The sequence below is a fragment of the Alexandromys fortis genome, unplaced genomic scaffold (genome assembly GCF_014885135.2).
Source record: "Alexandromys fortis isolate MF-2015 unplaced genomic scaffold, M_Fortis_MF-2015_v1.1 scaffold_72, whole genome shotgun sequence".
NCBI lineage: Eukaryota > Metazoa > Chordata > Mammalia > Rodentia > Cricetidae > Alexandromys > Alexandromys fortis.
Genome location: NW_026067969.1, coordinates 8,189,063 through 8,202,540, shown reverse-complemented (window position 1 = coordinate 8,202,540; position 13,478 = coordinate 8,189,063). Strand labels below are relative to the sequence as shown.

Genomic DNA, 13,478 nt, shown 5'->3' with positions numbered 1-13,478 from the left:
CTGCTTCCAGAGGGACCGGACAGCCGCCATGCTCTGCTCTCCCAGGCAGCTGCAACCCACGATGGACTTAGGCTAGAATCTTCCCGGTAAGCGCACCTTGGGGTGCTTACACACATCATTAGAAATGGGCTAGTCCAGGTGCGAGAATTAGCCTGTAAGGGCTAGAGTTCAGGGGCCAAGCAGTTCTTAAATGAACACAGTTTTTGTGTTGTTATTTCGGGCATGAGCTAGCCAAGCGGCTGGGGTGTTGGGGACGCAGCCCCGTCGCTGCTTCTTATTTCAACACTCTTGATCTTTCTGCCTTGGCCTCCCGAGTGCTGGGATCACAGGGCGTGTACCATAGCTGGCTTTGTTGACACTCTGAAATTGGGAGGCTTCAAAAGTTATTCAGGCTCCTGGAGTCCCCTGAAATGCGGGGCACTCTGGACACAGCCGTTATTTCCCAGTTCCCAAGTCTATATGGTTCAGCTTGTGACAAGGCACTGGGACCTGGCAGCTCCTAGAGCTTCCCACCCAGCCTTGTCACCCCAAGTGCTAGTTCCAGACTCTAGGGTGGACATTTCAGACCAAGCACATGCCGACAGCAGAAGGAGGGCCCAGGGAAGGTCTAAACCCAGGCCACAAGATGACCTGATTCTTGCCATTCTATGTATGGTGCTTCTACGGTTGGCGCCGGCACACAGGCCAGAGGAGCAGGGCTCTGCACCACAGCCGTCCTCCCAACCACACAGGGTGTCACACTATTCTATTCTGGCCTGGAAGGACCCCTAGGACACTGTCACTACACCCCCATCAGGCTATTTTATAGACAGGGAAAACTGAGGCCCGAGGTTATAGTCAATCAATGCAGAGCAATTATTATTATTAATCCCCAGGCAGATGGCAGGAGAATATACTCGAGCCTCTGCCAGCCTTTACTCACTCCGCCTCTCTCTCCAGGATGTCCCGAGGCATGGGCAGCAGGGACAGCAGGCAGGTCTGGCTCGAGTGCTGCATTTCCCCGAGCCGCTGCTGGTGCTGACCCTCGGACAGGTGGTCCTGGAACTCCTGCAGCGTGAAGGAAGCAGAGGCAGCCATGAGCCATGCCACCCGGCATCTCTGGACCCCCTGCTCCGTTTCTTCCGCTGTCACACCAGCATGTGTCCCCACAGTGGCAATATTTCACACAGCTCACGCAGGCCAGGACAAGGATGGTAAACACCCATTTCTGGGAGCGCTGCAGTGAAGGAACATGGCTCTAAACGGTCCTGCTCACACAAGGACCACAGTCACAGGGAACAACAGTCACCGGAGATAAGTAAGAGCATTAAAAAAAAAACTGGGGGGAGCTGGAGAGATGGATCGGGGGGTAAGAGCCCTGGGTTTGGTTCCCGGCACCCACATGGTGGCTCACAGCCTTCTGTAACTCGAGTTGCAGAGGATCTGATGGCACTGGACCCATGTAGCACAGTGATAGGCATATGTCAAAATGCTCAGACACATAAGATAAAAATAAACAAGTCTTTTTTAAAATTGATTTTTAAAAAATATGGAACGCTTCACGAATTTGCGTGTGATCCTTACTCAGGGGCTGTGCTAATCTTCTCTGTATTGTTCCAATTTTAGTATAGGTGCTGCCAAAGCGAGCACGAAGTCTTTTTAAAAAAAAAAAAAAGTTTGTCTTTTTAATTTTACAGATAGATAATTGAGTTCTTTTTTTTTTTAAGGATTTATTTATTTATTATGTATACAACATTCCTTCCCTGTATGCTTGCATGCCAGAAGAGGGCACCAGATCTCATTACAGATGGTTGTGAGCCACCATGTGGTTGCTGGGAATTGAACTCAGGACCTCTGTAAGAGCAGTCAGTGCTCTTAACCTCTTAGCCATCTCTCCAGCCCTTGAGTTCTATCTGTATTGCCCAGGTTGATCTGAAACTCACATGCTTACGGGTTCTGTTCCAATCTTCCAGGCAGCTAGGAGGGCTACAGGAAGCCCCCACACACCCAGCCAGGAATACCACGTATTTACTTATACTGTTCATCACATGTTAAACAAGGGCTGAGCTATATCTTGGTTGTACTTTTTAAATGTTTTATTTTGAGACAGGCTCTCTCTCACTAAGCTGACCAGGTTTCCATTAAACTCATGATCCCCCTGCCTCAGCTTCCCAAGAGACTAGAATCATCCCAATTGAGACTAAGCTTGGGCTAGACCTGGGTCCAGAACTTTAAATGTCAAGTGCTGAGGCCCTAAGACGCACAGTTAGATAGGTTCTGGCTTTCCTCACTAAACACAAGAGGAAAAGACGCAAGAGTGGAATTTACTTCTGGAGGCCTTGTTGACTGGTTCAGACCAGCTTTTCCAACCCTAAAAACCTGCTCTACCAGCTGGTCAGGAAATGTCCAGGCAGATGGGCAGCCCCTGGGCAGTGTAGAGAAAGTAAGCCCACAAACCTAGCAGGCCTGAGCCCCCGCTCCAGCCCTGAGTACCTGCTGGCTGTTGCAGCTGGTCTTGCAGATATAGCAGAAGAATTGGAGGGTCTGCTTGGAGGGTATGCTGGCAAGGACAGGGGCGGCAGAGGTGGAGTCCCCAGGGCGAAGTCCAGATGTGAGTGGCGTGGTGTTGAAAGCCCGGCTGTCACTGCTCTGCAGGATGGTGACCTTCAGGGAGCCCCCAGCCCCCCACATCTACAGTAGATTCAGAGACAAGAGTTTCCACCATCTGAGTGTTGATGGTGTTCCAGCCCCGACAAGAACACCTGCCAGCATCGTTTCCTCAAAGTTTCCTGACAGACAGGGAATCTGAGGTTAGGTTCTTATGTGACTGCCCAAAACTACACAGAGAATATGACAGCCAGGATTTGAACCTAGTTACGTGTGTATGTGGGTCACTATGTAGACCAGACTGGCCTGAAAGTCACAGAGATCAGCCTGCCTCTGCCTCCCTAGGGTTGGGTTAAAGATGTGTGCCACTCACCACTCCCAACCTAACTCTGTTTAATTCTAAAGTCCAACCCATGTCACCCCTCACATGATGGACGGGGAAACTGAGACCCAAGAAAGAAGAGAGGTTGGCTTAAAGATTGTTAGAAGGTAGAGTTGGAGGTTTTTTTGCCAAGGTACTCTGTACTAGAATGACTGATATCACCACACGAGGGACTCGGAGCTCTAGTGTGGAGCAGCCAGACCAAAAGCACATCCAGATCTTAAGAAAAAAGACACAGGAGCAGAGAAAGTACCGGGTGGCTCATTCATGCAGCCAGGCACAAGGCCACTGTCCTTTCCACATAGGAGGAAACACAAAGAATCCTTAGGTAGCCTGAGACAAACAGATGCCAGGCCATCACCAGAGTCTCAGGCCTTCTAAGTGGCTGTATGCAGGCTTCCACATATCCCCCCCCCCCCCCAGCATCTAGTGGCTGTATGCAGGCTTACACACACACACACACACACACACACACACACACACACACACACACCAGCATCTAGTGGCTGTATGCAGGCTTACACACACACACACACACCAGCATCTAGTGGCTGTGTGCAGGCTTCTACGCACCCCAAGCATCTCTCTTGCTCTTTTTTCACACTCTCCCACATCCAGGTCACCAGGTGATGCCTCCTGGCTCGTGTCTTCACTGTCCTGGGTACCTACTGGTTCTGGCAAGGCCTCCTCTGGGCCTGAAACGACAGATATGTTCCCTTCCCACAGCGTGTCTACCATTTGGGGTCCAAGATCTAGATTTAAGAGAGCTTGCTTCTCTGTCCATAGTCAAGACCCTGAAGTCCAAAATGAGGATGGTCCCAGATCTGGACTCCGGGCCCAACCCTCAGTTCCCAGTCAAGGCTAGACAGTGCCAGGTGGGAGAAAGAAGGGTTGGGCAGGGCTGAGTCTGGCCAGGGTTCCACACACTCACTCACCTTCCCTAGCTTCTGTAGCACCAGATGGCTGCGGTTCTGTGGCACAGGCCACAACTGACACTTGTGCTGGTGGGGGTGCTGACCCCTGTGGCCAGGTCTGAGGCCCGTCCTGAGTCTTCTCTGATGTCTGTTTCTGCATCTGTCCTGAAGGCTGCTCCTGCGGCTGTGCTTGGGCGGATACCTGTGGATATGTCTGTGTCTGGGCCTGCGTCTGCAGCTGTACCTGCCACAGGGACTGTCCGTTTCCTGCAGCTGCCCCTGCCATGGGGGCTGGGAATGTACCCGCGACTGTACCTGGTTCTGCTGTGGTGCTAAGTGCTCTGGAGAGGTCTGGGTCTGCGCCTGCTTCTGCAGCCTTGACTGCAGCTGAGCCTGATGCTGCAGAACCTGGGGCTGCAACTGTGTCAGGACTTGGGCTCCTGGTGGCTCGGGCAGCTGATCTGGGGTCTGTGTCTGCTTCGGTGCTGTCATCTGGGTCTGAGGCTGGACCTTTGCTTGTGGCTGCCCTTTAGGCCCTTTCTCTGTGGCCTCCTCTGAGCTAGGAAAGATCCAAAGATAATCAGAAAGCCAGGTGGTGGTGTCCACAGCTTTGCTCCTAGCCCTAGGGAGGCAAAGACAAGGGGATGTCTTTAGAGTCGGAGGGCAGCCTAGTCTACATAGTGAGTTCGGGGCAGCCAAGGATGTCTCAAAAAACAAAAAGCCAAACAAGAAAATCAAAGAAGATCAAAACTGTATCTTTCGAGAGGCCTATGACCCAGCTCCTAACTCGTTCTTATAGTGGGGGATGGGGGAAGCTCTAAAGCTGCCCAGGCCTGTTTCACCTAAACTCAGGGCACTGACTTCCACCACGCAACATGTCTTGTATTAACCCTCCAAACCTAGCAGCACCCGTGTACTCTGCAAGGACCCCCTTGCTTCTAGCTGCCTCGCCTGGCCTCCAGGTGGCTCACACCCAGGTAAACACAGGGATGAATCTGACCCTCCCCCAAGCCAGAGGCTGAGGCCTAACTTCACAGGACTGAGCTCCAGGGCTCTGAGCCCCAGCATGTGGCAGCAGCACTTACCTCTTGGGCCTCTTGGCTGGTGGTTCTGATGCCTCAAAGGGCTCAGGGTCAAGCACTGGGGTCTCCATGTCGTCTGGGCATACTAGGGAATCTTGGTCTGCAATCGAGGCAGGTGAGGGAACACAGCTCCAGGAGATGGCCCTGGCTCACTTGCCACCAGGATCCCCCCTGCCCTGATGTCCCTGTGTTTCTCACCTTCAGGTGTGTCCATCTGGAGCTCCGCGGTCTCTTCAGACCCCTCTGTGGGGTCCTCCCTGTCTCCCAGAGGCACTGTCTGGGAAGAAGAATCCTGCTTCTTTTTAGAATCCATTTTTTAACCCCCACCTCACTTGCCAACACCCCCTGATGAGGGACTGAAGGGTAGATGACCTGAAACATCTCAGGAGTCATTGTCTCAGGTGCCCATCTAGCAGCCTGACATTTGAATCTGGGTTGGGTACCCACAAAATCTCTTCGTTCCCCTGGTCATCTAGACTTCCCACTCCCTGTTCCCTAAGGAGCCAGCAAGAGCCTTTGGCCTAAACCCTCCTAAGGCTTTCTAGTCCCAGGAGTCTCCTAATCTCAGGCCAGGAACTGTCCACTCCTCCCCTCTTCTGCACCCCCAACCAGCCTTCCTCCTACCAGGAGCCTGACTCTGTGCATCCTCACTGGCCTTTCTCTGGCCAAGCCCCTAGCCTTCAGAGCTTCTTTTTTTTTTTTTTTTCTTCAGAGCTTCTTGCGGGGAGCTCCTAACCATAGGTTAGGTCCAGACCCTTTTAGTAGGCTTCCTGGTTTTTGTTACTGCCATCTATCTGAGACAGGGTCTCCCTAGTTCCAGTCTTAACTGCTTTGTCTTCACACACTCAAGACCCACAGAAAGGCCAGGCCAGATGCCACCTCTGCACTGCTGACCAACCACATGGGTTTCCTCCCTTCTCCCGAGGCCTCCTGCCCTAGTGAACACACCAGAACTCTTGGCTCTTTACAAACTACTCAGCTCTTGCCCTGGGAGACGCAAGGAGTCAGTTGTAGTTTTCCTACATGTGAAACGGGAACGCAGGTAAGCCAAGACTCCTGTGTGCCAGGCCTAACCCCAAGGATACAGGCTGAGCCCCTCTGGAGGGAAATGCCTTCCTACAGATGGGGGAAGACGAAAGCAATTAAGTAGGGAGCATTGTTTATGCCCAGCATACACCTGGGGGTGGACCTTGTACAAAGAGCTGAAGAACATGCAGGGACAGCGTGTGAGTGTTGTGTGTGTGAGTGTGTGTGTGTGTCTTTCCAGGACAGTGTGTGAGTGTGTGAGTGTGTGTCTGTCTGTGTTTTCCTCTGTGACTCCGAGTCTTCCGCATGTGGTAACATGAACCACTGAAGCCGCTGGACCCACCACACAGCTGCTGGAGACGTTAGACGGCTGTGTGAATACCCTGCCTTCCCAGGACTCTACCTTACTTTATGTATGAGGATTACACAGTTTTGGAACTTTTAGGCAGTGATAAAATTCTTCCTATCCAACACCCCAAGCCTGTGATCTACCACCAAGCCACACCCTCACACCTTAAAAGTGATATTTGGAGCTGCCTGTCCCACACAGTGGCCATCAGCCTCAGGGAAACACCTGAGATGCGGACTCTCAACTAAGGCAGAAAGCTTAATGACACAATAGATACTGAGCATTTAGTGGTTTGGGACTTTTTTTTTTTTTTTTTGGACAAATGGGACATGGTGAAATATACTGGTAGTTTTAGGAACTTGGGAGGCTGAGGCAGGAGGATCAATCACTTAAGCCAAGATGTTTGAGTTCAGGCTGGGCAACATAGGGGGCACAGAAGCATTTGAAGTTTAGGAGGTAAGACCTCGTTTCTTCAAACAAACAATCATCAATCAGCAAGAATTTTTATTTATATTTATTTATTTATGGGTTTTTTTTTTTTGAGACTGGGTTTCTCTGTGTAGACCTGGGTGTCCTAGAACTTGCTCTGTAGACCAGGCCGGCTTTAAAATTGGAGATTCACCTGCCCCTGCCTCCCAAGTGCTGAGATTAAAGGCATGTGCCACTACCACCCAACTAATTTATTTATTTTTAATATATGTCAAAATGGTATCTTTTTAAAATATTAGATTAACTAAAATGTTAGTAAATTTTACTGTACTTTATTCATTTTTGTTTGATTGTTTGGGGACAGCTGGCCTGAACTCACTATGTAGCTGATGATGACTCTGGAACCTTTGGTGCCATCTCCAGAGTGCCAGGATTTTCAGTGTACATTACTACACTTGGCAGTATAATTAACTACCTGTTCCTTTGAATTTATTTTTAAAATTTTAAGGTCTTTCTCCATTGCTCAGGATGGCTGGAATGTGAAGCCATCTTCTACCCCAGCCTCCCAAGTGTTGGGGTTAGGGTATCACTTATCACACCTTGGCCTTTAATCTTATTAGTGTGGTTATTAAATCTTTAAAATCATATACAAGACTCATGTTTTATTTCTGCTAGACACTGCGGATGTAAAGAGCAGTATCAGTGAGGGCCAGGGAGACGGTTCAGCAGGCCGAGGCGTCTGACAGCCGGAGTTCTGTTCCTAGGACCAAACAGTGGAAGAAGAAAACAGACCCACACAAGTTGTTCTCTGACCTCCGCAGGCCTACCTTGGCACATGGAAAATGAATGATAATGATGAAGTAAAAAAGATTAGCTGGTTGGTAGTGGCATACTCTTTTAATGCCAGCCCTTGGAAGGCAGAGGCATGCAGGTCTCTGAATTCCAGGTCAGCCTACAGAGCGAGTTCCAGGACAACCAAGGCAAAGAAACCCTTTTTCAAAAAGCCAAACAAATGAACAAATAAGCACCAACAAAAAAGTTTTAAAGAGAGAAATATTACATAAATAATAACAAAGTGGTATTTGGGTATGGCTAAAGTCCCATTAGGAGCACAGAGGTATTTGAAGTTTGGAGACTAGACACCACCGCCACCTTCATCTTACAGACAAGGACACTGAGGCACAATGAGGGAGCATGACCTGCCTAAAGGCCAGGTGAGCCCTAACACACGGAATCCAGCTGACACTGGGGCACCCCTTCACTGACTCCTCCCTGGCTCCACCCAAAGCGCGACTCACCTTGTGATTGGGGGTGGTGGAAGGAGTTCTTGCCTGTTTCTGGGAGTTCCTCCCTGAGTGGCTGAGCTGAGAAGGGTTCATTGGGACCCCAACAGGAGGAGGGCCCAGCAGGGACTGGCGGGTGGCCTGTGGAAAGAACTGTTGCAGATTTGGGGTGACCATCTGGGGAGGTGTAAGGCTGGGTGCTGGTAGGCTGGGGGCCGTCATGTTGTAAGCACGGAGGTTGCCTGTGGGGAAGAAAAGGTGAGAAGACAGGTCACGTCATGGCCCCTCAAAGTATCATTGGAATATCAGAGACAATGTCCGAGGGCAGCAGAGGGAAAGTGAAGCCAAGCTGAGGCCCGCTGTGGGCACTAGTAAGAAAGGACTTCCAGCTGTGTGTGTGAGGCCGGCCCCAGCTAGCCCTCAGACCCAGCTAGCCCTTGAGGGACCCAGCACAGGCCCAGAGAAGAACCAGCAAGCGTTGTTCCACACTTTGTCCCCCACCAGCTTCTCTTTAGCAACAAGAGGGAAGCCCCTGGCACCGTGCAAGGTATTCCTGTTACTACAGCCCTCTAGCCGGCCAGGTAGCAGGGCAGATGTGGCTCTTTCTATAGATGACAAACGTAGACACAAAACAATGGAGTAGCAGCTTGCTGGAGGTCTCCGAGGGATACCCGCTAGCTGTCACTCCTCCTTACCCTATCCTCCACACCCAAGACATCACACGTGTGCCCTATGACCAGGCTTCCCATCTCCTGGAGACACTTCATCCCTCTGCGGAACTGCAGCAAACAAGATCTCCCTAGAGCTACACTCTGAGCTCATCCCCTGCCCAAAGCCTTCTATAGCTCCCTGCACAGTAACGAAGTCTGCTCACAGCAGGGTCTGGCCCTGCCACCCCTCACATGCTACACACTGAGCTCTAGGTACACGACCTGTGCTGCCCCTCAACCACCCTGCCTCAGGGCCTCTGGGCATGCTGCCCCCTCTGTGGAAGCTGCTGTGCTCCACCGATTCCCAGCATCCTTCAGACCTCCCTTTATGTCTTTCCTGTCTCCCCTTCAGGAGGCCTTCTGTGACACCTGTTTCCCTAGAGATCTATCCTAGGTCCAACCATCTTATTTCCTGTGACATCTCCTCTGACTCAGCTTTTTACCCAGGGACGGCCCCGAGTGTGGAAGAGAGTTGCCATCCACGCTGAGGTTCAGGGGCTGTGCTGGGGAGGGCAGCGCAGGTTAAAGGTACAGGTCAGCTCAGCTGTGCTGAAAGCTGAGATCAGGTCCAGACTCTACGGCATTACCTCTGGGACCCGGAGCAAACCATTTCCCCCTCCTCTCATCTGTCGAACGAGGCTTCAAAGTTATGAACTAGTATATCTGATAGACAGGTATAACAAAGACATATACACAGTCTCAGAGAGCCACTAGCTCCCATACACAACAAGATGAAAGACAGAGTGCTCTCAAACAGAAATGGACAAAGGACATGGACAAGTCACAAAATGAAATGCAAATGTTTAATGGATAAGTGTAAAAATATTTTGGCTGCACTCGCACAATGAAGTGTAAATTAAGACATTCAAGACACAGCCTTGGTCTTTGCAAACCAACTTAGTAAATTATATGTACATATTATACAGTTATACAGGTTATATATAAAAAAGCATAGAATACCCAATGCTGCCGTGGGCATGGTGAGGCCGGCACTGTCATACGCGACTGGTGGCATTGCAAACTGGTCCAATCCTTAGAAAAGTAATTTGGCAATACTTATCAAAAGTCATCAAACATCCATCCCCCGACTCAGTCATTTTATGTTGGGAATCTAATATGAGAAAAGAGTCTCAAATGTCATGTTCATCCCAAGGGTATTTAGGATAGAAAAGAGACAATGAGGAAGGGAAGTGAGGGGGGAGAAACAGATAACTGAGGTTTCCATAAGGGCACATCCCTCTAGTAAAAAATTAAACCTACTACAAATATCCTGAGTGAACCAAAATTCTGGCTAATACCTATAATCCCAGTCATTGGAGGATGAGGTAGGAAGACTCTTGTGAGTTCAATACCATTCTGGCTTACATGGTAAGTTCATGGATAGCAAGGCCAAATAAATAAAGCAACATGCACCTATAATCCCAGCACTTGGAGAGACAGAGGCAGGCGATCTCTGTGAGTTTGAGACCAGCCTGGTCTACATAGTGAGTTACATGCCAGCTAGGGCTACAGAGTAAGACCCTGTCTCAAACAATAAACAAAAAAAGCAATTCTAAGTCAGGAAAATAAAAAAGAAACATGATATAGATCTTATATTAATCATAGTAATCATACCCAAGCTCCTTCCCCGCGAAAACAACAGAAAGAACTATACCAAAATATTGGCTGGTGACTCTCCTGGAGATGAGTGACGGCTTTCCTACCACTGGGGTATTGTTGTTTTCAATGACTTTATTTTTCAGTATTTATTTCAAATTTTAATTTATGTGTATGTGTGTGTGTTTAGGTGCCATTATGTCGTATATGGGAGGATGGCCCCCGAGGCCAGATAAAGATGACAGATCCCCTGGAGCTGGAGTTATAGGCAATTTGAGTTGCCCCATGTATAGAGTATTGGACTCTAACTTGGGTCCTCTGGAAGAGCAGCAAGGTCTCCCAACCACTGAGCCACCTCTCCATCCCCTTTGGTTTTTTGTTGTTGATGTTTTCCTGTTTTAACACATTATTTTCACTATGAGAAGCATGACTTTTAAGACGGGAAAAGAAAAGGTGGCATCTATATGTACACACTGTGCCACTATTGGATTTTTCTCTCCCCAGCTATCCATGTGCCATCTGAAAGTCAGCTCAGCGGGCTGTCCACACTGAGGTCTTGGTAGGGCTGCCAAGTGATGGCCAGCTAACCAGCTAACCTGTGTTGTACTACGGGGAAGGGACTCGGGTTGCCGTTGTTTTCATTTGTACAGGGGGTTATGGGTGTACCTCCCTTAACGGTTATCAATAGAGTCAGAAGGAAGGGCTAAGATTCCTCCCCACACAGGGAAACTGAGGCAAGGGTACGGGCTTCACACTCAAGGCCTGAGACAGGGATTCATGGAGGCAGGGCTCAGGTCTGGCAGATGCTGAGTGACTCAGGACAAATACCATGTAATCTTCATGACAGCGGGTTATGCTGAGCACTGCCAAAAAAGCCAGCACTGTGTTTGGTAACTGCACTTAGCAGAGTAGCCTGTGGACTTTGTGTCCTCTCCGTAAGGATGCTCTCAGGGTCACTGTGAGAGCTGGGAAGATTGAGTGGGAAACCGAGGAAACGGGACACTGAGTACTGTCATACCTTGCAGCTGCTGAAGCAGCAAAGCTCTCTGCAGCATGGAGCCATTGAGCAGGGAGGCCGAGTGGGTACCCTGGAGATTCAGAAGCTGCTGCGGGGACGACTGCTGGGGGAGGCCCCTGTGTGGTGGAAGGGGAGCGTCAGAGGGTTGGTGGGAAAGCCGTCCACCTGGAGACCCCTCCGAGGTGGAAACTGATGACACTTAACATTCAAACAAGGATGCCCCTGGGACCGCGAAACAGGGGTCTGAGTGCGACCACAGCCTTCATTCTTTCAGTGGGCAACTCACCGGCTGACAGGCATGGGCAAGGGGGCCTGCGGTGGGGACTGCTGCAGCAGCTGCTGGAGCTGCAGTAACTGCTGCTGCTGTTGCAACTGCTGCTGCTGGAGCTGCTGCTGCTGCAGCTGCTGCAACTGTTGCTGTTGCTGCTGGAATTGTTGGTTGAACATGGTTGCTGAGGGAAGGTGGGTAAGGTCAGGTCACCACTCAGAGTCAATTGAGCCCCCCTCCCCTCCCAAAGCACCCACCTTAGCCCACAGACGCCTAGGCTAGGCTGCACGTCTACACACTCCCAACCCTGTCAAGACAATGACACTTTTGGACCCCAGCGCTTTCAGTTCTGGTCAGCTGCCAAGAACAACGCTCTTGCCTGCAGACCTCTCTCTTCACTCCCATCTCTTCAACTCTGACGGTTTCACCCTTCCAACCCAAGAACACCTTTCCACCGCCCCCCAGCCCCCACCTTCTGTCTCTCTCTCTCTCTCCGTACTCATCACTTCCTGGAGCCAGCACCTCTCCAGACACACCCCCCGGTTTGGGATTCAGCTGCCCTAGCCCTATGTGGTGCCAATGACACCAGCACGCACACCCGGCCTTCCACTTAAATTAGTGAGCCCTGGACAGGAGGGAAAAGCTTCCCTCCACTAAAATACACCCCTACGTCCCTCCACTGCCCCTCATTCCTCCACCCCCTTTCCCCGCAGACATATCCAACACCGGGCATCTGATCCCGTGGCCTCGCCTGTACACAAAGCCTGCAGCCTCCATACAGGTAGCCACTACCCCTGCAGCCACTCTACCCAGGTACCCAGCCCTCCACAGAGGCTTCCAGGACGAGCACCACGCAGGCTCCCCTCACCTCTCAGCAATCCACGAAGGCGGAAGACGCGAAAGCCATCCGCGGAATTGACGGCTCGGGCTCGCCGGTTCGCGGGCTTCTCGGGACCCGGCAGTAGCTTGTCCACTCGGAAGGCCCGGCGGCTGGGCAGTCCTGCGCGGAGCGCCCTCTAGAGGTCCGGAGGGCTCACCGCGGCCGCCGCAGCCGTGGGAACCAGCTTTGCGCGGGTCAAGCCGCTGGAGCCACGGTGGCTCCCAGATGCCAGGAGGCGCAGGGCAGCGCAGACTCTGGGTTCCCAGGCTCCGGAATCGGGAAGGGGCGATTGTGAGCTTCTAGGCTCGTCTGTTTATCTGGCAGGAGCATGGCGGAGGACTTCTAGGAGGGTCAATTCGCAGCCTACCTCCTGAAGTCACTACTGTCCGTCCGGTGATCCTGAGCCCTTGTGGGGCTGGGACAGGAGCGAGCTGGCGTGAAGAGTGTTATGCCCAGATCCCGGAGCCCCCCCCCAAAACCAACTAGGAGACCGAGTCCTATATGTAAAAGCAAAGAGCCTTTATTCTTACACAAGTTTGCAAACTCTGTCTCTCCATGTGTCCAACCTCTTGTAATGATCGGAGAGCCCCTAGCTCAGTTAAGAGTTGGGTTTTTGTAGTAGCAAAGGTGGGAGTGAGGAATTTCTAAGGTTCAGGACCCCTGATTGGCTGACAATTGTCTTGGGGTGTCCTGGTGAAAAGCAATGGGTATGTACTGGTAGGTGACCCTATCTACAACGTTTGGAACGTTAGGAATTTCCTTTGGATGATCTGTTCCTGGGTGGTGTCTGGATAATCTCAGTTTGTGGTCTTTCTTGCAACCAGGTATTGCCTTAAGGAAAATTGAGACTCGGGGCTCTTTGAGCTTGTCATGGCTGGGTCCCACAAAGGGAGCAAGGTGTGTGTGTGTGTGTGTGTGTGTGTGTGTGTGTGAATTCAGTTTTTCTTTTATAGTC

The 13,478-nt window shown here is 51.0% G+C and overlaps 1 protein-coding gene and 1 non-coding gene across 7 annotated transcripts in view; both read right to left on the bottom strand.

Moving 5' to 3' along the window:
- Nucleotides 1-12,654, bottom strand: part of Ciz1 (CDKN1A interacting zinc finger protein 1) — a 16,267-nt gene extending 3,613 nt beyond the window's left edge. The window contains exons 1-12 of one of the 6 annotated variants that reach the window (XM_050155379.1): nucleotides 12,512-12,654; nucleotides 11,662-11,827; nucleotides 11,376-11,491; nucleotides 9,722-9,793; nucleotides 8,067-8,293; nucleotides 5,163-5,256; nucleotides 4,968-5,064; nucleotides 4,198-4,441; nucleotides 3,904-4,084; nucleotides 3,542-3,663; nucleotides 2,473-2,670; nucleotides 923-1,047 (exon numbers count right to left, since the gene is read on the bottom strand). In XM_050155379.1, the coding sequence (XP_050011336.1) occupies nucleotides 923-1,047; nucleotides 2,473-2,670; nucleotides 3,542-3,663; nucleotides 3,904-4,084; nucleotides 4,198-4,441; nucleotides 4,968-5,064; nucleotides 5,163-5,256; nucleotides 8,067-8,293; nucleotides 9,722-9,793; nucleotides 11,376-11,491; nucleotides 11,662-11,822 (1,637 nt within the window). In that variant the 5' untranslated portion in view covers nucleotides 11,823-11,827; nucleotides 12,512-12,654. Of the gene's footprint in view, nucleotides 1-922; nucleotides 1,048-2,472; nucleotides 2,671-3,541; nucleotides 3,664-3,903; nucleotides 4,085-4,197; nucleotides 4,442-4,967; nucleotides 5,065-5,162; nucleotides 5,257-8,066; nucleotides 8,294-9,721; nucleotides 9,794-11,375; nucleotides 11,492-11,661; nucleotides 11,828-12,511 lie in introns of those variants that run through there. The other 5 variants (XM_050155380.1, XM_050155382.1, XM_050155383.1 and 2 more) reach the window with 5 other exon arrangements.
- On the bottom strand, nucleotides 1,523-1,629 carry LOC126509496 (U6 spliceosomal RNA). The gene has a single exon (XR_007594170.1). It is a non-coding gene; the product is annotated as a U6 spliceosomal RNA (small nuclear RNA).
- Nucleotides 12,655-13,478: the final 824 nt, after the last annotated feature.